This window comes from Gymnodraco acuticeps, unplaced genomic scaffold, assembly GCF_902827175.1.
Source record: "Gymnodraco acuticeps unplaced genomic scaffold, fGymAcu1.1, whole genome shotgun sequence".
In the NCBI taxonomy this organism is placed as follows: domain Eukaryota; kingdom Metazoa; phylum Chordata; class Actinopteri; order Perciformes; family Bathydraconidae; genus Gymnodraco; species Gymnodraco acuticeps.
In genome coordinates this window covers 1,119,963-1,146,156 of record NW_022990165.1, presented here as the reverse complement: position 1 = coordinate 1,146,156, position 26,194 = coordinate 1,119,963, and the positions used below count along the sequence as shown (strand labels likewise).

The 26,194-nt window shown below is 41.1% G+C and overlaps 2 protein-coding genes across 4 annotated transcripts in view; both read left to right on the top strand.

Moving 5' to 3' along the window:
• LOC117547065 overlaps positions 1-13,552 on the top strand; it is a gene marked incomplete at its 3' end in the record, with an annotated part of 32,521 nt that extends 18,969 nt beyond the window's left edge. The window contains 4 exon segments of the mRNA XM_034217529.1: positions 8,872-11,326; positions 12,129-12,246; positions 13,130-13,329; positions 13,331-13,552. Of these exon segments, the coding sequence (XP_034073420.1) occupies positions 9,521-11,326; positions 12,129-12,246; positions 13,130-13,329; positions 13,331-13,552 (2,346 nt within the window).
• An 84-nt stretch (positions 13,553-13,636) lies between these two features.
• Positions 13,637-26,194, top strand: part of LOC117547049 (PH and SEC7 domain-containing protein 1-like) — a 73,176-nt gene continuing 60,618 nt past the window's right edge. The window contains exons 1-2 of one of the 3 annotated variants that reach the window (XM_034217507.1): positions 13,637-13,767; positions 14,599-15,066. In XM_034217507.1, the coding sequence (XP_034073398.1) occupies positions 13,670-13,767; positions 14,599-15,066 (566 nt within the window). In that variant the 5' untranslated portion in view covers positions 13,637-13,669. Of the gene's footprint in view, positions 13,768-14,598; positions 15,067-16,910; positions 16,975-23,828; positions 24,204-26,194 lie in introns of those variants that run through there. The other 2 variants (XM_034217509.1, XM_034217508.1) reach the window with 2 other exon arrangements.

Below are 26,194 nucleotides of genomic sequence, written 5' to 3'. Positions count from 1 at the left end.
TATGGGGTGAGGGGGTCTCTACTCAGGGCCATCCAATCTCTGTACTCCCAAAGCGAGAGCTGTGTCCGGGTCCTCGGCAGTAAGTCGGACCCATTTCCGGTGAGGGTTGGCCTCCGCCAGGGCTGCGCTTTGTCACCAATCCTGTTTGTAATATACATGGATCGGATTTCGAGGCGTAGTCATGGGGGAGGGGGTCTGCAGTTCGGTGGACTAAGGATTGCACCACTGCTTTTTGCAGATGATGTGGTTCTAATGGCTTCATCGGTCTGCGACCTTCAGCACTCACTGGATCGGTTCGCAACCGAGTGTGAAGCGGCTGGGATGAGGATCAGCACCTCCAAATCTGAGGCCATGGTTCTCAGCAGGAAACCGATGGACTGTCCACTCCAAGTAGGGAATGAGTCCTTACCCCAAGTGAAGGAGTTCAAGTATCTCGGGGTCTTGTTCTCGAGTGAGGGAACAATGGAGCGTGAGATGGGCCGGAGAATCGGAGCAGCGGGAGCGGTACTGCAGTCGCTTTACCGCACCGTTGTGACGAAAAGGGAGCTGAGCCAGAAGGCAAAGCTCTCTGTCTTCCGGGCCATTTTCGTTCCTACCCTCACCTATGGTCATGAAGGATGGGTCATGACCGAAAGAACGAGATCGCGGATACAAGCGGCCGAGATGGGTTTTCTCCGCAGGGTGGCTGGTGTCTCCCTTAGGGATAAGGTGAGAAGTTCGGTCATCAGGGAGGGACTCGGAGTTGAGCCGCTCCTCCTTCGCGTCGAAAGGAGCCAGTTGAGGTGGTTCGGGCACCTAGTTAGGATGCCACCTGGGCGCCTCCCTAGGGAGGTGTTCCAGGCACGTCCAGCTGGGAAGAGACCAAGGGGTAGACCTAGGACCAGGTGGATGGATTATATCTCTTCGCTGGCCTGGGAGCGCCTTGGGATCCCCCAGTCAGAGCTGGTTGATGTCGCCAGGGAAAAGAAAGTTTGGGGCTCTCTGCTGGAACTGCTACCCCCGCGACCCGACCACGGATAAGCGGGAGAAGATGGATGGATGGATAATAATATATCAAATTGATATTTTTATTTATAAAGCACCATTCAAAAAAAGTTCAACAGGCCTTACGATCAAAACAAATAAATGATACATTTATAATCCAAAACACGAGAGGAGATTTTTTTTTTACATGAATGCCTTTTTCTACGATTTGACCTTCATTTCAACTTCTTGATATTATAAACTTCTGTGCAGTTTTAATGTCTGAATCTGAAATGGACAACACATCTACAGCAGTCCCTTCTTTTTGTCTTCACTTTAACTGCATCTTAGCACCAGTGAACTTTATTGTCCACCTACTGTACATCATTGTCGTTAATGTTGAGCATTGTTGTCCTTGTGTGCACTATATATAAAACTAGATATCCCGCTCTATGGACTCTCCATGGTTTTATTACAGGAAATGCTCATCTCAGGCGGGAAAAGTTGTTATAAAGATACATTTTACTGTATTCATCCAAAAGGAATAGAAATAAAGGTTAATCAATAGTGAATGTAAGCATGTAAATGTTGCTGTGAGGTGGCAATTTAATTAAGAATTAGTGAGGCGGTAAAGTTTTTGAGACTCAGTTTGGACTCTTTGAAGCCGCGGGCAGAAACATCAGTTGGGGTCAAGGAGGGAAAGTGTCTCGCCTCCCCTGCCAACTCCCTCACAAGTTCTCTTTGTTCTGTCAACTTCCATTTTCAACACACACGTGCTCTCCCACCGCTACCATAAGGCAGCTCTAATCTGTCGCTGCTGGCATCCTCCTCTCGGTGACTTTAGTTTTTGCACATGAGTTCTGTTGTCTGTGGCTTTGTTGGCGAGGAAAGTCATTCTGCATGAGCGATAAACAGAACGAGGACGATTGGAAAGAAGTCAGCTTGGTATAGTTGAGTAAGTGCCGAGGGATTTAACTCAACAAAATGGAAAAAAGAGGCTCCAGCACAGGATTTAAACACAGAGTTATAGATTTCTGTGATAGGAATTGGGTGTTTGGTGCATTTTGTGTTGGTACAGGATGTAATGTGTGACAGAAGCAGAGTTAGAAGAAAAAGTACTAATACCGTACTGTAAATATTTCTTAGTTTTGTTTTCCTCTTTTATTTTGAATTGCATTTTCTCCTTGTTTTACTTCCTGTCTTTTTCGTTTCCCCGCCTGTGTGATTGTCCCTTGAGGATATATTCCTGTCTTCCCCTGTGGTCTTGTCAGTTTGTCGTCAATGTTTCCCTGGTTCGGTTCAGTCTGTGACAGTTCCTGGTTTCTTGTCTGAATTCTGGATTTCCCCCTCCTGTGAACTCAAAGTCTTCTTGCTTTTTATACCTTCATACCTGCCTCCCCTCTTTGATTCTACATTTGGGTCCTGATTTCCTCAACCTCGTGTCACTCTGTTTCAAGGTTTAGCCATGAATGGAAAATGTTATATAATTGAAAGTATTCAAAAACAATCATGAAAAGTACTCGATGCAGGGAAAGAAAAAGCAGCAATTGACAATAACAGTAATTTACCTGTCAACCGATTATTTGAAAATCGTTTTGAAACTGTTGGGTAGTATGATTTAGTCAAAGTCAGCTTTATTGTCAAAATTACTACATGTGTTATACATCCAGAAATCTCGAGATACCGTTTCCCGCAGTCCCACAGTGTGACATATATACATAAAACAAAACAAAAAGGGCCTAGATAAACGGGGTATACAATTTAAAATTGTATACCCCGTTTATCTAGATATTTATTTAGATATGTTATCTTCTTTTAATATCTTATGTCTGTAGAAATCCTTATTTGTATAACATAATTAAGGATTTCAGATATATGTAGAAAAGTTCAAATCTGAATTTTTGTTTTTTAGATGATTCGGAGGCTTGAACTGTACAAACGTTTCTCAGGACTGGCTCAGGAGAGGCAGAACGTGCTCTGTAGTCCTATCAATAGATAACTGCTTTGCGTCATTCCATCACATTCTGGAAGGTGTAAACTGCCAAAGGCCCAGTTTTTTATTTACAGATCAAACTCTGTGCTGTCCCAAATAAGTAGCTTTCCCCAGGCAACTGACACCGATTCCAATCGATCTGGGGCTTGTCTTCAATGTATCAACCAGAGGATCAGGATATTACTCTCCAAAAACACAAGGGACACCATTTTCAATCATGTGTATTCTCTACGTGCTTGTGACTCTTTCATTTAAAGGCCTATTTGGAGTTAGTGCTCTGGCTTTTGCCATTCTACTTGTTAGATGTGCACTTGTGTGGAGAAGAATGGGAGCCTCCCCACCCACACACTCAGACCAGAATATAATGCCTGTGATAAATTCTGCTTAGCTGTAGGTGTGTTGTTAGAATATTAAAGGTCCTTTATACATATATATATATATATAGCCTTTTCATAACCTCGTGGTATATTAGTACGTAGTTTAGTGTGTTATCACTGTCTTACATTTTAACTCCCAGACTCTTTAAACTATTTACCGTCTTAACAATATTTATATTTAATGTTTTTACTTTCATTATTGACAGAGTTGTCATTTATTTGTTTATTTTGTAATTATTCAATTTAACTATTTTCAATTATAATTTATATATATTTTGTAGGGGTAATTGGTATTGGTATGGGTATTCTTATTGCACTTATTTTTTGTATATTTTGTATTTTATATATTTCCTCCTATCATTTAATTTTTGTTATATATTTACTAACTAAATTATTGTGTTTATGAATGCCAATATTCCATCATAAAAAAGTGACTCTGTTTCTGATTTTTTTTTAAAAACATATTGTGGAAATCCCTTTGTTTCTGTTGTTTGCCAATACATAGAACACTTTATGGTTGAACAGTAACTGATTGTTTTAAGATTATTGGAAATATTCAAGTAATATAAACTTGTACTTAAGTACAGTACTTGAGTACAGTTACTTTCTAATATTTCCCACTGGATATGGGTAAAGAGGGATAGGCGGAGGCTAAATTAGCTGTTACTGATTATGTTTGCACACACAGGAAGTCTTCTGTATCACTGCTGCATTAATGTCACAGCGATTCCTAAAATAAAATCTGATCAGATAATCTGATTTTCCAAGATTGATTTGAGGCCTCTCCCAATCAGACATTCATTCCATTTAATAGATTCATTTATGACTCAATCCAGAGTGTCATCTTGTTTCATTCAGAGTTCAGATAAAGCAGCTGTCACCAGGTGGAGTCAGAGAGCAGAGGAGGAAGTGAATGATAATGTCCTGCTTCCTGTCCCTGCAGGATGAGCTCATGTTCTTACAGTACCTATGTCCCATAGATAGTGATGTACACAAGATATTCAAGGAACAATACACTAAAGGACAGAAGAAGATAAAATACAAACTTAAACAAAGAAATAGGTGACGAAGTATGCCAGCTGGAAAAGGAGCTAAAATAGAGAAAGAGCTTAAAGTAATCATGTATTTATATGTTCCACCATAGACAGATCATACTTGCTGAATGTCATTTAGTTCATGTTAAAAACTGTCAATGTGTTCATATTTAATAGCATCTCAAGTTAGGTTCTCAGATGACCCATATACATTTTAAATTGAGTCCTGGCTTTGAATGAATGTCCAGTAATGTCACAGTTTTGATCTTCACTGCACAACCCAGAAAATGCTCCATGTTGCATTAGAAGTGCAGATTCTTCCCATGATGTTCAGTCCAGAGTTATGTTTGGACATCATTATATGTCCAATATCTGCACGTCAAGCCCAATTTTGAACATCAATTTTCAATTATAAATTCTCGAGACACTTACAAACACACTTAATACATTTGAAAGTTCTGACTTTTAACATAATTATACCACATGTATCTGGACAAATCTGTAATGTCTTCAACTGATGTCAAATGTATTTATGTAATATCAGTCCATCCTGTCTGTGTTTACAGTAGAGCTGTGCCATTAACCCTCCTGTTGTCTTCGGGTCAAATCTGACCGATTTACTACTTTCATCAATCATACATTCGATTGCATTAAGGCTTTATGATATCCTTCACAGTAGACATTTGAACATATACAATTGCTGATCACCACTTTCATTGAATTTTGGATAATTTAGTCAACTTTGTAACACCATGGTGTTCCCGGTCAAAAATGACTGCCATAAAGAAAAGGAATTAGTAACCATCCGGATCAGATAAAACACACACACAAACACCCATCCACCCATCCACCCACACACACACACACACACACACACACACACACACACACACACACACACACACACACACACACACACACACACACACACACACACACACACACAGAACAATTTGACACATTGCCCGCTCTTATGTGCCCATCCCCCCACATGGATCACACCTGGCACACGCAATACATGTTCAGTGTCTGTTCTTTGTATATTTACTGCAGTTTCTCATGTATAACAGTAGTCTGATACAATATTTACAGTTTGAAAGGGTGTTAAATGAAATGTGGTGATGATGAATGGTTTTTGTGTTAATGTAATAGCAGTTAAAACAGAACCGGTCAAATTTGACCGCGAACACCAAAGTATGGGGGGGGAACACCAAGACAATAGGAGGGTTACATTGCAGTAATTTGCTGTAATGAGGCAGAATCAGTTGACCTTGGACAGTATGCACTTTATTGTTTGTGTGTGTAGACGGGTGTAAATTAAATGGAGGGAATGGCTGCATTCATCTGAAGTGAGGCTGTTAACCATCTTTTTGCCTTGTTGCTATTTTAGGCACTCGCTCTCTACCGCTGCTGCACCTTGGCTAGCTGTAGCATTCTGCTTTTTTTCTGGCAGAAAGTGTCCTGTGAGTCTGCCTACAAAGAGAGGATTTACTGTAAAGTATATTTGTTAGTATTTATTATCGTTCAACATGTCAAACAGCCTTAGTTGGTATTTATATTATTTAGGACACAAAAGAACAGGCTGCCAAAAGAAAGAAAAATTACTCTCCATTGACATCTAGTTATAGATTTAAATGGATACCGCTTGAAATAATATATATTTTCACTACTTTCAACAAATCCTCCAAAGCTTCCTGTTGCTCTCTAAACAACTAATATCTTTGCACTTGAACGGATATACTTAAATACAGAGTGAGGTTAATGTACTTTTGGTAACACTTTATAATAAGGTACACAAATTAACCATCAACTAGTTGTTAATTAACATGCATATTAGCAGTATATTGGCTCTTTATTAGTCATTATAAAACACTTATTAATGCCTTATTCTGCATGACCATATTCTACAAGTAATAAGCCATTAGTTGAGAGTTTTTCCTCAATAACCCTTAGTGCTTATTTATTGCAAGTAAGGAAGTTGTTGTAGCCTACATGCGTTTTGGTCTTAATATGCTCTGCTCAATATGGGCCTAATAAGGCAGTAGTACCACAAGAATAGTAATTCTCCCATAATAACACTTATTAACAAGACATTCAACTATAAGTGTTAATTGTGTCTAAATAATTCAAAATGAGGTATTTATATCTAAGAATATGTGTTGTGGTATTGACAGTTCAGCTACCAATAGCAAGGTGATATTGACCTGTATGTTTCATATTTGCACATTTATATATTTGTAAAATTTGTACTGAAGGTTAGTCAAGAAACCGGGTACAGGAAGTAGGAGAAAGTGAACTGAATACAGCATGGCAGTAGACATCAATGAGTAGACTGCTACTAATTTTCCCTTTGCAACCTGAAGAGTAAAAGGGTAAATTCCGTCCGAAAGCAATGACTGTAAGTGTAAGTGTAAGCCTTACACTTACACTGTAAGGATTAGTAACATGTATTGTGTTTATGTGATGACATTTGGAGATGTTTAAACGGTTTAAACACAATGAGAAAATGCGTTAGTCACGCTAGCATTTGCGTTAGCATACACACGGTAGTGTTAGCATACATGCCAGCGTTAGCCATACTAGCCTGTACCGTTCTTATTATACACCCATGGCCTGTACACATGCTTATATTGCAAAGCTAGCATTAGCTATATTTACCTTGTTTACACTTAGTGGTCCTATGTGTTAATATGTGTATGTTACACTTGCATGTATGAGATCATTAAGTGCCTTGTAACTTCTTTTTTTTTATAGTTTCACTGTCAGTGGACTGCAAATAAGTCAATAAAGGAGCATGGCTGCTCATTCCCTGGCTCTCAAAAGAGTTTGGCTGGCTATTTAATCTATGTTCACACTGAGACAGTACAACACATAGAGAGAACAGTACACATATTGTGTAAGTACATACAAGCAGGTCACACAGTATGATCACAAATAAATAAAATCTGTTAAAAAAAATCTGTTTTTATTAAAACGTGTAGGCTGCATATGTGTTCTCAGCCTTGGAGAAACTTGACATGTTTTGGTATGTGTCTGAACCTCTCTTCAGTGGTTCATTAATAAAACATATTTCAACGTGTGCCTACTTTGTTCATGTACTGTTGAGGTTAATTTCAGTAGTTGTGTGCTATAATGTATTTACAAAGTGTGAAGAGGAGGCAACTTTAGAATAGGGAACATGTTCAGGTCAATTGGAGTCAAACTAATAGCTTATTGGTTATGAACAAGACTTCACTTTAAAATAGGGAATATATTCATTGATAGAAATACCTAATTAGAGTCAAACTAATAGCTTATTGGTTATGAACAAGACTTCACTTTAAAATATGGAATATATTCTTAGATATAAATACCTAATTTTGAGTTATTTAGACACAATTAACACTTATAGTTTCATGTCTTGTTACATAAGAAGAGATCATATTTGTTAAGTGTTATTATGGGAGAATAACTATTCTTGTGGTACTACTGCCTTATTAGGCCCATATTGAGCAGAGCATATTAAGACCAAAACTCATGTACAACAACTTCCTTACTTGCAATAAATAAGCACTAATTAGAGGGTTATTGAGGAAAAACTCTCAACTAATGGCTTATTACTTGTAGAATATGGTCATGTAGAATAAGGCATTCATAAGTGTTTTATAATTACTAATAAAGAGCCAATATACTGCTAATATGCATGCTAATTAACAACTAGTTGATGGTTAATTTGTGTACCTTAATATAAAGTGTTACCGTACTTTTTTGTGTATTTTCAATTTTATTATATGGTGTACTTCTATTCCTTTATATCTCAGAGACAACAATGTTTTTTTTTTTTACCCCTCTTTATTTCAGCTTTAGTTACTTCATAGATTACAATTTTCATCCTCCATGTCCATTGAATTTTTTTTTTTGGGTGGAGAAAATTCCCTTACTTACTTAGAAAACCCTGTAAGGTGGAAAATGCACCATCACAAAGCTGATAAAAAGGGAATTTCTTTTAGCTCATAAAAGTTGTCTTTTCAAAGATAGATGTAGACATTGATTCTACATAATATTAATCCATACAATCATATACTCATCATATCATATATAATAGTAAAGCTCTGAAAAATTACTCTAAGGTACATTTAGTTGATAATACTTATATACTGTTACTTGTAGTGGAGTATTTTCACAGTTTGATATCAGTACTTTTACTGAAGTATAGAAACTGAATCCTTCTTCTACCGCTATATTTGTGACCTTTTTGTGTAAGCTGATAGAGACGGGAAACACATTTGTTTGGTCTTTACATTGAAAGTATTGAACATTTGATAAAATTAAGAAATGTAATGGGCAGCAACATGGCTGGTAATGGGTAACCTTATCCTTTAATTGGTATGTTTGAAATTATTGTACAATGAAGAGAACATTGTAGCACGTCTTAAAAGTGAATGAGGGCCTCAGAGATTCTGGAATATTCTGTGTGTATCTGTCATCACTAGTAGTAACAGATCTTCCGTTCTCTCATTCACAGGTATGAAGAATAGGGGACAGTTGGAGGTGTCCCATGGGCATGTTTGTCCTCTGGCCGTTCAGCCTGTGTGTCTCTGCTCTGCACACAGACGCTCTGGGAGGGAGAAGAAAGACCGTCTAAAAATAAACTGACAAGCACCACCAGCAGAAAAACAAACTGACAAATACAACAAGAGGACAAAGAGGAACTTCCCATTGTTTCTGTCTCTTTCACCCTGTCTGAGACTTTCTCTCTCGCCACTCAGTTTCTGTGTCTGTCCTCAATTTGGCTAGAGAGGAGGTCATGTCCCAGTCTGGAAAAGTACTTCATTTGTATGTAGAGGTGAGGTCTGCCCCAGATCAGGCAGGAGGGAAGGAAGGGATTGCTCAGGGGCATTCGGTTCAGGACAGTCCAACTGAGCTCCTGTCTCAGCTAGCAAGCCAGAACTCCGTCACTAAGACCTCCACAGCTCAGCGTCTCCTTCAAGACTGCAAACATAACCAGTCTCCTTATAGAAACGTCCAGCTCCAGCAAGCCAGCAGCTCCCCTACAGTCTCCAAGCGTTGGAGTGCACCGTGTGATGGAGCGTCTGCCTTTCACTCGCCACAAATGATGTCCTCTTCGGGAAAGGTTGACGCCCCTCACACTCCTCCCAACTGCCAGAGGTTCAATGAGGGGAAGGGTCAGTGATGGTACGCGCTCTGTGGTTACCTTTAGTTACATTGAGAAGTCCAACGTGAACAGTCCATGTAAAAGAGGTACTATAGAGGAAAGATCCACCCCTTCTCACTTTCGTAAAAGACTCAGCGACCCAATTTGGTTTGGGAGTCCCAATTCATCGTGCAGCTCCAGTCCCAAGCAGACTTTCCGATCTCCAGGAAGTCACCAGCAGACGTTCTCTCCTGGACTTCGCCAATCAGCTCTGGATCCCATCGGCAGGGCAGCTACCCAGAGGGCTGTGGAGGAGTTCGGCTCCCCTCTGTTGAGGATTAAGCTGGCCCATGCACTTGAGCAGGACGCATCGTCACGCTATAACCAACAGCCGCGCTGTCAGTCCTGGGCTGGGTCTCCTGTCCAGCGTCAGAACATGGGTGTCCTCAAAGACCACTTCACGGAGAGGAGCCAGGCTGTTTGTGGGCTGCCTCGGAGCCCTGCGTCAGACCAGCTATCCTCCAAGTCCAGGCACTCATCTAACGTGAAGCCTGAGTCTTTCGTTGAGTCCCAGAGCCCTCTTCACTGGTCTGCAGAGGACAGAACTGTAGTCCGAAGTCCAGCCACAAAAAGAAATGTCCACCAGTCTTCCAACAGAAGCACTTCGCCGCAGGCAGCAATCCTCCAACTTGGCAATAATGTAGTTGAGGGCTTGAATCAATTAAGTGACAGTAAACCCTCCTCTCCGGCTCATAGCCCTGAGGTAGCCCGGAGGCTAGCAGAGGAGGCCACCAAAGTATCTTCTATTTTCACAGAGGCACGAAGGTCCTCATTGCACAACGCTTTAGGAGAGCCCGCTGGAGAACTTCAACATTCAGCACCAAATGCACAACTCAAACAAACGCTTAAGATGAACATCCCTTTAAATGACCAACAAACGCCAGCAACTGACAACACAGACTCTCACCAGCCGGAAAACTCTCTCTCTCAATCTATCTTGCACTCGCACGAAACCAACTCCAGTACTAATCATCAAACACACCAGGAGGACTTCATTCAGAAGTCCCACCCTCATAGCTCGATTTTAAGTTCCCCCGCCATACCTTCGCGAGTTTTACGTCCTTCTTATCCTCCAACTGAGTTCAGCTCTCCCATAAGGGACCCCAGGCTATTCCAAGCAGAACTCCGAGCACCGGATACCCCCACCCTACATCGCCGGCAGCTCCCGAGGTACACCGGAGACTCCTGGTCCCCTAGTCTCGATAAGAGAGGAGACCTGAGCTGTTTCGAGAGAGGGGACTGCACTGAGCTCGCTAGGAGGCTATTCATCAATCAGAGTGTTGAGGAGGCACCAGTTAGCTGGACGTCCAGGCAGCAGTGGGGGAAAGAGGTGGAGAACAGCCCGATGCCGAGCCCTGTGGCTGGTCTAGGGTGCATCGATGACCAAACTCCTGATTGTCCATCTGGTCACCATCGCAGACCGCTCAGTCCGACAGCACAGCAGAAACGAGCGGAGCAGAGGAGGAGAGAGATCCTGCTTCTGGGCCCCGTAGCGTTAGACTCTCCAGAGGAGGATGAGGGTTGTGATGAGGAGGGACAGGGCAATGAGATGGAGGGATTTGAGGCTGAGCAGCAGGGGGTAGGGGAGGCTCAAGAGGCAGAGCAGAACGGAGCCATGGGAGGTTCCTCCTCGCGGAGCTCCAGCGGGGTGACAGGAAGCCTGGGAGACAGAGACTGTGTGTCCCCTGAGTCCAGTCAGTCCAGTCAGTCCAGTCAGTCCAGTCACCAGAGCAACGAGACCGGGGCCGCCACCTCAGGAATACAGGTGGGCATTGGGTTAACAACAACACTTCAAATAACAACCTTTTCTTAGCCTATAACTGTAAACTTTTAACAACATTTGTACATGCTTGAGTTAAGGAGAGACACTTCAGGAGAATTTCTTTTGACGTATATGTCAATTTTGAAAGTCGTTGAAAAAGACATCGACAGTATATATTTAGGGGCTTTTTTACTACAACATTTGACAACTGTAGATTCCTCACAGATTCACCTAAATGTAGCTTTTAGATAATGCGGTATATGGCTATATACAATATAACAATTCAGACAACTTGTATGCTAAATAAAATAAATGTCTTAACAAGAGTAATCTATAAGGTAAATGTTAAGGTGATATCTATTAATTAGATATTTTTGCCCTATTCAGTTGAAATGCCTTGCAAAATGTATGGAATTTTACCTTTAGTGCCTTTCCCTACAACATTGATACAAATCTCATGTCTGTGCTAAGTATAGAGCTGGAGTGCTGGAGACAGGCAGCTTTTAGCCTAGCTTAGCATTAAGACAGGAAGTACAAGGGACTCTCTCCAAACTTTAAAAATCTATCTATAAACACCTTAACGGCCCCTTATGTAGAATCTTGTATTCTCCTTTGTTCAATACCAACACAATCAGTTTTCCTTCATAACATCAGATTATTCCCCCTGACTGCAGCTTAACTTTTTCCGACATGAGGGGGATACTTTTCATCTAACTGTGCAATAAAGTGATTAACTGTATCTCTGTAACTATCCCTTTAATGCTGCACAGAGCTAGTCTCTCACGTGTCTGTATTTGTCTTTCAGACGGACAGTGGCTGTGCATTGCCTGTGCCCTCGCTCCATTGTCAAAGGATCGCTCGTGCCAAGTGGGAGTTTTTATTTGGGACCCCTGCTGAGGAGGCTGCTAGCAGGGGAGAGAAAAGTGAGAGCATGTCCAACTCAATTTCATCTAGTTACTGCACTTTCATGATGGTTTCACTGCTTAAAATAGTCCCTAACAAATGCACTACTTCCTCCTCTTTTAGCAATATTTGCTAAAAACTTAAAAGACCAGCTGTTTGAGGAAATAGAGAACCTCGTTAAAAAATGAAAGTCCATACTACAGAGGTATTTTTTAAAATTAATTTCTTACATGTAAATCTTAACAGAAATAATGTAAACATGTAAATTAATAGATGAGATCAACAATTAAAACCTCAAAATCTTCTTCTTTTCTATGACCTGCTAAGCTGGTAGAGAAACTGCTCCACAGACTGTCGCTTATCAGTTCAAATTCCCTTCTGCACTCTGTGTCTCGTGTTAGGAGAGATATGATTTTACTGTAAATTAAAGACCACAAGAATAACATACATTTGTATAGGTAAAAACTGCCAGAGATGTCTTATTGAAACACCTATCTTAGCCCATTTATTTGAGCACTAAGTAATTGGCATTTCCCTTCTGCACACTCTCAGAGGGCTGTTTCCCAAAGGTTTCTGGTATTGTAAAAACTCTTGAATGAGCTGATTAAATCCTGCTTGTGAAGTGACTCATATCTCAGCTGAAATGTCTAACAAATGCAGAGGAGTTTTAACCAGTCAGCTGTCACCATGCCAAAACAAATAAAGATACTGAATCCGAAGAGAGATTTAGTCATCCATCTTTCAGTACCTTTGGATACTGTTTGATTTTGGTCTTTACCAAAGACAGTATTGAGGTTTCATTCTCATTTTTAATCATGATAAGATCTAAATATGTTTTGCATGCAGTTAAAACAGGGAGTTATCATTCGAGCATGGTTGATATTTAACTCTATCCATCTGCAGATTCTCTGGAAGCCTCCACAGCTCCTCCCAGTGGTAACTCCAGCGAGTCTCCCACACCAACTCCCCCTTCCTCCCTCCCTCTGCTTTCTGCCAATCACACCGTACAACAGGTCGAGGTAGAGCTGGTGACCCCTCCTCCAGCTGTCATCGGGACTTCCCCCAAAACTGGCATTATTCGCCGGACCTTAAAGTACTCAGAAAACTGACCTTGATGCAGTTCCTCTTCGCTGCTACCGAGAGACGGACATAGACGAGGTGCTGCTGGCGGAGCTGGACGACGCAGACTCTGCGTTTGGGAGTAACCGCAGCGTCCAGGGCACCTCGGGTACAGGCAGCAGCCCACTGGGGGGTCTGGCTTATGGTAGGACAGATGGGGAGGTCACAGAGAAGAGAAGGGGAGAGGGTGAGGAGGAGGAGGAGGAGGAGGAGGAGGAGGAGGAGGAGGAGGAGGAGGAGGAGGAGGAGGAGGAGGAGGAGGAGGAGGAGGAGGAGGAGGAGGAGGAGGAGGAGGAAGAAGAAGAAGAAGATGACGAGGAAGAAATGGTGAGCTGGGCCAGTGTGAGGATGCAAGGAGACAACAGGAAGCAGCAGCATGCAGCTGAGGAGGACCCAGAGGTGTTTGGTCACCTTATGAAGAGGTGAACATGAAACATACTCACAGGCATACACAAAGCTGCAAACACACACATGTTTACAAACACTATAGTGAAGCAGGATCTTCCCCTTAACTGTATTTTTATCTGAATTTGATCTCACTGGTTGGAAACCTATGTTTCAAGTAGATTGTAAACAGATATGTCTAACAATACAGACAGACACATACTGTACTGTAGGTAGTTTTCTGTGATGTGTTGAAGTGGAGATTGAAGGAGGTACTTATCTGTAGTCAATGTATTACATACAGTAGTTAGTGTTTGGAACACCCAGAGTATGGACAAATACATAGGAGTATCAACAAGGAAGCAAAGCAGCTGAAAAACCTATTTTGTTTACATAAAAAAGCCCACCAAACCTATATAAGAGAGCAGGAGTTGCTGATTTACTTCTGCCTTGATCTGTTAGCAGTTGGTGTGTTATTTTGTGACTTTGGTTGGTTTAGATTCACCAAAGTGAATCAATTACACAACCAAAATAACCAATCAAGTAAGCAGCAGACCAGCAACTCAGTGTTCTGGGTAAAATGTGTGTTTTTTCAATGCAGTCTTGTGGCTTTGGGCAAAGCATAGATAACAGCTTCAGCTTCCTGTCGGAAAGTGCTGTCTGAAAGCAAGGTAAAGCAGTAACAATTGTAAAGATAGCAAGGTATATGGATAAGTACCTCATACAACCCTACTTCAAAAACATTTAAACTATTGCTTCAAAAGTTGGAGTTCCTCTTTTTTTTTAGATGTGTCCTTGCACATTTAACCTTTTCTTTATAAACACAGCTGTGTTGTTGCAGCGTTCCTAAAACCTCCCTCTCTATCCAGACCAATGGCAACATTTTTTGACAACCACCACCCGGCCCTGAAATCCCCCATCTTGGTCTCCGGCCCTCGCTGTGCTGCAGAGGACACCTTCAGCCGCCACTTTGAGAGCATCATGGAGTCTCACCGAGCCAAAGGCACCTCGTACAACAGCCTGGACAGCGAGGAGCTGCTTACCTCGAGCACCCAAACCGTCCTGACCTTTGACCTGCCCACATTAACCCCTGCCATCCACGGTCCGGTCTGCCAGAGCACCAGGCAGATCGTCCAGCTCAGCTTCGCCCCACTGGCACACGATGAGAGGCCCAGTATCTCCGATTCAATCTTTACCATGACTGGGGATTCGGACGCCACCAGAGCCCCGTCCAGCGAGAGGCTGAGCAGCGGTTCGGACGACACGCCACCCAAAGGACGAGGGTATTCACAGCTGGGGAGCAGCTGGTACAGCAACCCTTCTTTCTCATTACCAAGGTGAGTTCACAGCAAGTCAATACTAAAGGGATGCAATGATAACTTAATTGGCAGGAAAATCACTGGCAACTATTTTATTTCATGATTGGTTAATCTTTTTTGTTTAGTAATGATTATAGACTAAATCATCAAATGATAAATGGATAATGGAAATATCTGTTTGTTGAAGACCTACGTGTAGTAATAGGCGCTTTTCAGTACTTTTCACCGTACAAGATATATTTTGAAGTCAGACTTAATTTTATGGACATTTCGGCCAGGGGTGTAGAGCTATTGGTTTAAGCACCGGATTGGCAAAACACTGGCGAGTCTGTAAACCAGTCTGCTTTGATCTATGAATTAATGTCCGTGACTCTCCGAGTACCTGCTGCCCGCAGCTGTTTTATAGGGAAACAAACACTCAGAACACACACACACACACACACACACACACACACACACACACACACACACACACACACACACACACACACACACACACACACACACACACACAGAGCCAGTGGCGGACTGGCCATCGGGACGTTCGGGACGAATCCCATTGGGCCGGTACCAAAGTGGGCCGCCCGTCACTAGCCGTCTAAGTACGATATATATCTCAAATAATGTATGCACTGTCATTTCCCCACATAAACATAACAGTCTGCAATGAAATGGTTGTCTCCTGTGCGCTTCACTTCCTCCTTGGCGCACCGGTAACTTTCTCAACAAAAAAAAGTGCGCACGAGTTAGTAAAATAAATGTCAGGATAACGAGTTAGTATCTCGTGCGCACGAGAAACGTTCTCGTGCGCACGAGATACTAACTCGTTATCCTGACTTTTTTTTTTCTCTCTCTGTTTTTTTTTTTTTTTTTTACATGTCCCTTTAGGGGCTCTGTAGGATTAGCATGGTAATTTAGTTATAATTGTTTTATTTCAATGTATTCCTAATTGTAAAACATATTTTTTTATATATGAATACTTACATTTACACCCTAAGTGTATACCTCCTAGCCTACATCGTCGAATTTTAAAAGTAGCATTAGCTTTGACATGTGTTAACTTGCTAGCACCTAACTCACCACGTGTCATATTTCACACATTTCGACAAATTAATGTATTATGTCTCCTTATGACTTTGTATGAAAGGGTGAGCTTTGAGTATGACATGGTAAATACAGCCTGGGCATATAACCCCAATATTTCTATTTTATTTTCGGTAATTCCTATAAATTGTCGATAAATTCCAGTTCATTCCCTAGGTAAAATGTTCACCTTGAATGCTCCTGAGATTGGCAACATGAATGCACATCATAATCAGGTGTTGATGCTAGGGATTGTAACACTGTTTTTACTGCCTTAATTTTGATGTCAGTTCCAGTAGTTGGACTGTTGTCAGTATGCAGATGAATGAACTTGTGTTGCCCCCCTTTTGCAGCAGAGCAGTGCTGCAGTGCTATTTTGGAGCTGAGGAGCTTGAGTAAACATGGCTAGATTCTGCCTGTGGTCCCTCTGCTGTCTGTCAGGCTGGTGTTTATGTGTGTGTGTGTGTGTGTGTGTGTGTGTGTGTGTGTGTGTGTGTGTGTGTGTGTGTGTGTGTGTGCATATGTCATATTTGTGTGCATGCATGTGCATGTGCAGGGGCGGATCTACCGGGGTGGCATGGGGTGGCAAATGCCACCCTAAACAATAGCCTTGCCACCCCAGTTGGCATCTTTGTTTTGAAAGAAAAGTTGTGGCTCATCGGACATTTATGAGAGAAAGTCTCTAATGTCCGAGTGCAAGTGAATGCAGCACAAGATGCACGTCATGTAACCCCTCCCCCGGTCCTGGCGCGAGAGTGGAAATATGATTGGTGGCGAATTCACTTGAACGGGGGGACGGCGCAAAACGAGAAGCCTTTCGGACAAAAGTACTGAAGGAATGAGGTAATTGCGGTCTACAATGACAGAGAAGAGAATGTCAAGTTTGGCTGTACTCAGCATTGAATCAAAACGCACTAAAGCTGTTGATCTTAATAAGTTTGTGAGGCGTTTTGCTGAACAAAATAGTAATCGCCGCATTCAGCTGTAATAGACATGCCAACTTGATGCTCTGCTCACGGATGACTCGATGAGAATAACAAACTGTTAAGATGATGACCTTGTATGCGTGTATATATTTTTTTCTTTGAGGGGGTCTGCCCCCAAAAAACAGTTTTAAGTCCTGAGAAAGTAAAATAAGACTGTAAAACTACACTGCCCAGCCAACAGAAAGTAACCACTTTGATTTAACTAGGCCAGTAGGTAAGGACCTTCCACTGGATAATAACTGCAGCGATGTTTTAGCTGAATACACGTTTGTTTTTTTTAACCCTAACTGATGCAGTTAGTCACTTCTTTAATGTTTGTTCTTTCTGATGTAAAGTCAAGGTTGTAACTGTATATCAATAATGATATAATTACTTGTTTTTCAAATTTGAAGGAGGGTGAGCAAGCATCTTGATGAACATTCATTATTAACTCCTCCAAAAAATATAGTTTATTCAATGATAAATGAATATGTGAATCATAACAGTTCTTCACTATATCTGTAAAGCGTCTTTGAGCACCTGTAAAAACGCTAACAAATTAAATCTATTATTATTATTATTATTATTTATTAACAGTGCAATCACTGTTAATAAATAATAATAATAATAGATTTAATTTGTTCCTAACAGCTGATAGGAACAATATGATTGTTAATAGTATCATATTCATTCAGACAAACATCGATGAGACAGTTAATTAATGTACTTATTGCAGCAGTCTGCATAGATTTGGTACCCCTGCTGGTCTAAGAGTGAAACAAACTCATTCAGTTAATGTTCAGTTAAAATTCATTAAATTACGTCTGCCACCTTGTAAGGCTTTACTGATGTGCCACAATAATATCACCTATGTGATTGAGTTAAAATATTAATATTGTGGCTTTCCAAGTTAACATTGATTGTAGGGGTGTAACGGTTCACAAACATTTCGGTTCGGTACGTACCTCGTTTTTTAGGTCACGGTTCGGTTCGTTACGTTTTCGGTAAAGCAGAAAAAACTATCACAAAACATTAAAAACATTTTTTTAATTTGTGTTAAACTGTGACTACTGGATTCAAATAAATACAACATATAGTAAAATAAACATTAAGGTGCAGCATTTCGATGAACTGAAATAATCTGTATTTGAACTGAACTAGTACCTAAGCAGCCAGCTTGACATTAGGACTTGCTTGTCATTGTATTTTCATGTTGTTTAAAGAAAGATGAACTTGTCCACATTGCTTGCTGAAATGGCAGATCTGCTGGCACTAACAATGTCTCCTGCTGTGGAGAACACCCTCTCTAGGGACAGTGGCAGCAGATACAGCCAGGTAGCGCTTTGCTAACATGGCAACATAAGGATATTTGGCGTTTGTAATAGCTTTGGTTCGGTCTGAACTTTCTGCGAGTGGTGGAGGCTCACATGCTAGCGGGAGTTGGGTTTGCACTTCAGTCTTTTTTCTTTTGGTACCGGTGATATTCACATTCGGGTGATGCCTTTTCAAATGAGTGTGATGTATTGCCAGCCGCGTAACCAATGTTAGTTGAACAATGCCGAAAAAACAGCTTTGGTTCGGTCCACCTGTCTTTGTCCGTCATCCTTGTACGTAACTGCGAAACCAAAATGTTCCCAAACCGGAGACTTCAATGATGCTGGAGGATTTTCAGCTCAACTTTATCTGCGTTCGCCATTTCGACAGTTCCTCAAATTACTGACTACATTTGAACGCATCCCTGTGACCAGCTCTCATAGTATGCCTCTCGTCCAATGAAATGACTTGGTCGCTCTATGATATATACCTGAGATTACTTCCAGAAAGTTGTTCATGTTCTCAATTGTTTACGTTTAACGCTATATTCGTTCGGTACACAAGTGTACCGAACCGAAGGGCCCGTACCGAATAATTTCAGTACTGGTACGTGTACCGTTACACATTACACATTGATTGATATGATTGCGATTTAAATCAGCATATACTTCTGTCAGGGGATGCCACCCCTCAAAATCTCCTGCCACCCTCTTGCCACCCCATCAATATTTGTCTAGATCCGCCCCTGTGCATGTGTATCTGTAGGTGATTTTGGAAGGTTGTTTCCCTACAGCAGGCATCCTCAAACTACGGATTCTGGTCCGGATCCGGACCGAACCACCACTGTCTCCCGACTCTGAACAAATTATACTTTTCATATGTATGATCTCTCTGTATTATATGTGAGACATCGCCACAACGCATTCGCAACGAGTCAAAATTCTCCGCTATGTCCACTGCAAACAGCGCTCTGCATGTCTGACTGTTCCACTGTGTGTGTCAACGCTTTGGTCCAATCACATTCAGCATCCAGTCAGCGTTTTTTCCCCCCAAACAATCTGCGAATCAGAGGCACAGTAGGGCGGGTCTTCGCGGAATGCGGGTGGGAAAAATGTGTGTGTCTCTTTCAACCTGTCTAAGTCAGAGCGAGAATAAAAAATAAAAAATTCAGAGCGAGAGTTAACAGCTCATCTAGTTCCATCTGTACTGTTGCTAGTAGCCTAGTTTCACCTACCGGGGTGGCAACTGACACCCTAAAAATAGGCCTTGCCACCCCAGTTGGCAGCTTTGTTTTGAAAGAAAAGTTGTGGCTCATCGGACATTTATGAGAGAAAGTCTCTAATGTCCGAGTGCAAGTGAATGCAGCACAAGATGCACGTCATGCACGTCCCCCGGTCCTGGCGCGAGCGTGGACATACGATTGGCGGCGATTCATTTTGAACTGGACGGCGCAAAACGAGAAGCATTCGGACCCAAGCACTGAAGGAATGAGGTATTTGCGGTCTACAATGACAGAGAAGAGACTGTCAGTTTGGCTGTACTCAGCATTGAATCAAAACGCACTAAAGCTGTTGATCTTAATACGTTTGTGAGGCGTTTTGCTGAACAAGATGGTAATCGCCGCATTCAGCTGTAATAGACATGTCAACTTGATGCTCTGCTCACGGATGAGCATACACAACTATTAAGATGATGACCTTACGTGTGTAAATATATTTTTTTCTTTGAGGGGGTCTGCCCCCAAAAAACTGTTTTAAGTCCTGAGAAAGTCAAATAAGACGGTGTGTAAAACTACACTGCCCAGCCAACAGAAAGTAACCACTTTGATTGAACTAGGCCAGTAGGTAAGGACCTTCCACTGGATAATAACTGCAGTATAAAAGAATGCATGACTGAAGTGATGGAGACCATGTTGAAGGCAAACAAAAAGAGGAAATAACAGGTCAAATCAAGCAAATCCCCCTCTCAGATTCCACAGCAACCAGAAGAACATAAATACTGGCTGGTGATTTGATTCATCAGCTTTGTGATGGAATAAAAAATGCACAGTGCATTTCCTTAGCTGTGGGTGAGTCCACTGACACCACTGACAATGCTCAGTTGCTGGTGTTTGTGAGTTTTTATGATGAGGCAAAGGGGGAGTTTGTTGAAGATGTGTTGGGCCTGACGAACCTCAGTGGACACACAAGGGGGCAAGACATTTATAAAGCAATAATGGGAATGCTGAATGAAAAAGGGTGCAGCTGTCTTTATTCCTAACTGTGCAGCTCTTACACTGCGACTCTGAGGGATCAAGCACAGACACAATAACAATGAAAACTGCTGCATACAGATTATTTTTGTTTTTGCAACCTCGTGTTAAGAATCTTGTTGCAATTGTTTAAAAGTTTGAATGACCGTAATAAACGGACCTTTGTCTTATTGAAACATTTATTTTGGACCTTTTAAGATTTGTATTTGAGTACCCCTGCCCTACAGCATCCCACTGCCATTCATGACACTTTATCTTGTATCTAGAATCCTTTGTCTTCACGTTGCATACATAATATTCAAGCTCTTTTAAGCATCTGACTTCCTGCAAAATATCAGGGACAACAGTCGGCTATTGTGTTGTGTGAAAGTTAAATGCTAAGGATATTATGTGTGATGGAGAATGTCACCCTAACTGAATGTGAGAGCACTGCAGAGGCAGTCACTGCACCTGGTCACCTCACTGCCTTCACCACTAGATGGCGTTAAAGGACAGGAATCATACTGTCAGGTGCTCTTGATAATGTAATGAAATTAAGGCGTGTAACTGAGCAGCATTAGCAAAGGTATGTCTTGTTTGTTTGTGTGTGTCGATATAAGTCTAAAGATGAATGCAGAAATACTGTATGAAAGCTAAAAACAGTTTGTGTGGCCAAACGTGTTTGATTCTGAGCTATAAGTAGAACAATTAGCTCATGACCAAACAAAAGTAAATGCTTAATTTTCAGCGTTTATAGACCAGAAACCCCAGTGCAAAAGAAAAAACATTTTTTAAATTAAAATAACCACTCAACACTACTAAATAGTTTGGCATTATTTGTTTTTTATTATCGTACAAACATGTTTCAAAAAGTATATCTTTCAGTCTAAAATGGTATATAATAATAATTGCAATATCTAATATATGGTTGAATCACCCACTTCCCACAAAAAATATTCAGGGGCTTATCTTGTCATTTTACAACAGTCTCAAAACAAAGTGTGATGTATTCGATTTATGCTACACAAAAAAACAGGACAAAACCAAACCATTTCTGTAATTTTTTTTCTAAAATCGCATCAGTAGAAATAAACTGAATAATATATATTCAAATATTAGAATATTTTGTGTAAATGAAATGCTAATTTTGTGAGGAATAAAAATGTCTGAATCTAAAATGTGTTCATAAGTTTTCAGGCAGATATATTATAAATGTATACTTTTTTGCTGATGGCAGAATAGAGCTGACTTATATAATCAAACAAGAATGTGCAACGTATACAGATGTATTAGAAATACGCTGAAGCCTTATTCTAGTTATTTCACTGCAGGCCATTCATAAATGGGCCGCAGTTGGATTACAGTCCATAGTCTGGCCACCCGTGGTTTAGCATGTTCATTTTGCTCCCTATTTTCTTGCTATTGAGTGACTAGGGCAGGGGTCTGCAACCTTTTTGACCAAAAGAGCCATTTTGCCCCCTTTGCCCAACAATTTGTTTTGTCTGGAGCCACAAAACATATTTGATAGCTTTTAAAGTTGTATTTACTGTTATATCATAGACAAAAACTAGTTTTTTGCATTTATTATTTATTACATTATACAACTGTTAACCTCTAATAAGAAACAAAGAACTCTTATAAGGAGAATTACAAAAAATACACAGGCCTACTTTAAAATAAATTAAACACAGCACTTGGGGAGTCCTCTGCACATTTGAAGGAAAAAAAATACAATTTAAAATGGACCCACTTTGAAATAAATAAAACATTTAGCTGCACCCTAAAAAGAGTTAACTGATTGAATTATGACTGAAGATCGTCAGCTGTCTTCCTCTTCCGTTTTTCTCCTCCATACGTAAAGGCTGCAGCACCTTTAACAACTTCTCTCTACATATCAAACATACCTGTAAACCTCCGGAACACAGGATTTATTTTCTTTGATTTATCCATAGTTCGCTCATCAAGCTGGGGTCAGGTTATTCGCCTGCAGGAAAAGGCGCTAGCGCGGGACCGTAGCAGGATGTGACGCATATTTTAGTTGACCTAATTAAAACCGTTTAGTTTTTTATTTATGTGTCACAGTATCACCTCAAAATACAAGATACGAAACATTTTCAACCATGCAACAAAATATAAATAGTCCCACAAATACTTTTATTTTATTTCCTTCTTATTTATGTCTAAGCTCAAGGGAGCCAGAGCAGAGGGCTTAAAGAGCCACATGTGGCTCGAGAGCCGCGGGTTGCCGACCCCTGGACTAGGGATATAAACTTGTAAATGTTCTCCCAACTTCCTGATAGAACTATTTATATGAGAACAGAATCACACCGGACTAGCGCAGATAAATATTTGCTTTACCACCAATCTTATCGTGCTTTTCTAACAAGCCTGACTCTGGCAGCCCTGGAGCTGTGGAATCCAGGAGCGAGACAAATATTTATGGAGTCCATACTTTGATAAAAGTTGGATTTTCACTCCCCTCCCGTCCTCCCCCTCCTCCTCCTATTCTCACATCTCCCTTTTCAGATAGTCTGCACCATTAGACAGAGGCTCATTGTGCAGAGCCATCCAGTGGACAGAATTAAGCGGGGGATACCGTTAAAGCAAGAATTCTCTCAGGACCTCTTGGCTCTAAATGAGACAATACAAACAGGTGAGCTGAGCCTAAACTCCATTGCTGGCCTAATCTTATGATGGTGCACACACTCCTCAGGCCTTGATGAAGCGTATGCTGTAAACAGATTAGACAATGGACTCATGCGTTAACAAAAGGCCACCAACTCTCTCCCCTGGGCAGTTATTGTTGTAGGAAACAGTTTAAGGCACACACCCAGTGGATATATCACTTCATACCTGGCACATCATATATCTTTGTTTCCTATGTAGGTGTGCTCAAAGCTCACACCAGAAACAAGGTAAACCAGAATCTGTACAACACACAGAGGATGGATTTACTGATTGTGTGTAATCGGAGATGCAGAGAGCGAGAGAGAGGAATGAATGGAGGGTAGAGAAGAAAAGGGAGTGGGATTTGTAGGCAACAGACAAGCCAAGTTTCATGCCATGCTTAGAATCCAAGGTCAGCAGGGGACAGTGAGAGTTTACACAGTGGAACAGGGAGGGAGAAAGAGAGAGGGAGGAGTGAAAAGTGGGAACAACAGCAAACAGACTCAGAGGGAAAAAGACAGAGAAGGAGAGGCATTGCAGGACAAACAGAACTTTTACTTTGGAGGGGAAGGAATCCTGCCGTGAGGATCAAATGACAGCAAACAGAGGGAGTGAGAAAGTGGAGGAAAACATGAAGTCCCTTTCTGAGTGGAAACCAAGCAGAGGAATGTTAAAGTCTGCAGACCCCAAGGGAGAGACTACAGGTGCTCCTCTGCCACAGTGATGCGTTCAGGTTACAAGGCCGGGAGGCGGCGAGGAGGGGTTGTCCGGGCTAGCAGTCAGAGAAGAGGTGGTGTTCAGGGCACAGCAATGAGGACGCCGTCTGTCTTCTGCTGTCAGGGTTCAGCTGCAGTCGGAGAGGAGAGGTATTTGACGATTAGGCGGTCTTTCCACAGGTAGGTCCCCACCCAGGAACCTGTCTCGCATGTCTTCGCACGTATGTCAGAGGATTTGATTATGAAATTGAGCCTGGGTGTCAGGAGCTGTGTAGTCTCTATTAGCAAGCTGTTCACCTCGGTTTTAAAACAGTATAGATCATCTCCCATAACAATGTTTGCAAAGTTGTAGCAATGGCAATGTTGCTTATTCCTCTAGACTTGATAGAGTATTGGACCTAGTCATTGTGATGTTGGCCATTTGTTTGGTTTGTCACCTTGGTTTTTTGGAACTAGAGGCTATGTGAGAGAGTTGAGCCAAGTACAAATGAATGCTAAAAATACCTTTTTTGTAACCAAATGTTACTATTAACTTTCATGACCTTATTTAAGAAGAAAACATGAATCAATCAATCAATGTTTATTTATATAGCCCAATATCACAAATGTTACATTTGTCTCAGTGGTCTTCACAGTTTGTACAGAATATCAGTATGACAATACGACACCCTCTGTCCTTAGACCCTCACATCGTACAAGGAAAAACTTCCGGAAAAACCCACAGTTTAAAGGGAACATGGGAGAAACCTCAGGGAGAGCAACAGAGAGGACAGACGTGCAATAGATGCCGTGTGTAAATTGAAAAGATAATACATTTACAACATAGGTAGTCCAAATGTTTGGAACAACACCCAAACCAAACAACACTGGGATTGAGACCTGTCATCACAAGGTAGCCTTGCCCCAAAGCATACCCTGCTTTATTATTTATTTCACTCTAAATAGGTCTATCATTTACAAAGCAAACATCATGCTGTATTAAAGAAGACACATGTCCGCAGACCACACACATGTCTCTTTTGAAATAAATTCTAGATTTATTTTGATGATCACCTGACTTTTTATCTTGCTCCATTATAATTTTCACATTTGTATTTAGTCACTAGTGCAACACTTTAAGTGTCACATCAGCCTTAGCTGTAGCTTGTGTTAATTAGCAGCATGCAAACACATTAAACTACAATGATAGCATTGTAAACATTATACATGCTATGCTAAGCATTTAGCTCAATGCCTAAGTACAGCCTTACATTGGCTGTAAATGTAGTTCTTGTTCTTCTGTGTTCTTTGTGAAACCAAAGTTGACCATTGAACCCTTCGAGCTTTCTTCCCTAGTTGGCCTGTGTTATTAATTACTGTTTGCTCTGGTGTGATTTCGTCTGACTCATTTACAGTGTGAGGATGTGTAAGTGTGCGAAGCAAAGCCCTGGGACTGTGGGTTTTGTTGGCTTGTTCCTCACGCTGAGACATCCAAATGAGAGACTCACTTGTTCAGGAAGTGTTCTTTGCTCTTTGGAATACAACTCTCAGCTGTTGAACTGTCACTTTCTTTCTGTCAGCCCAAGAGGCATGACGAGAATTGTCACACTGCATCAATGAAAGTCAGCATCATGTCGATTTTTAAGTAACTGAACTCAGAGGCCTTGTTTCTGTTATCCAGAAGCCAGAAAAGTAGTTCTATTTCAGCTCAGTGTGACATAACATGCTTACATTATTATCACAGGATAATTCAGATGTAAGAAGTGTTGCCCTTCTGAACTGGTTTAAGCTTTGAAGGGGCTTAATTGGGAAGTGATAACAAGCCAGCAAAAGAGATTTGTGAAGTGTATAATCATGCCAAAGCTAGTGTTTGAATATCAAATGATTTGCTTACATTTAATGAATGTACAGTATAGGCTTTGTTTACTACTCTGTATATATTACCTCAGATCTCTCCCTCCATACTGTATGTCTTTGAATCCTCTTTTATATTCCTCTATCCGCTCACCATTCATCTTATATTTTAAAATACAGTTTTACTTATTAGATGTTTATTTTTGTATAATCTACTTTCTCTTGATCGGCTTTGCACTTTTCGTCTCCACTATTCTTTTCTTACACTGCTGGAAACTCACGGTGCTGCACAGATCAGATTTTAGTAATATTACATTATTGATATACCGCAGTTATTA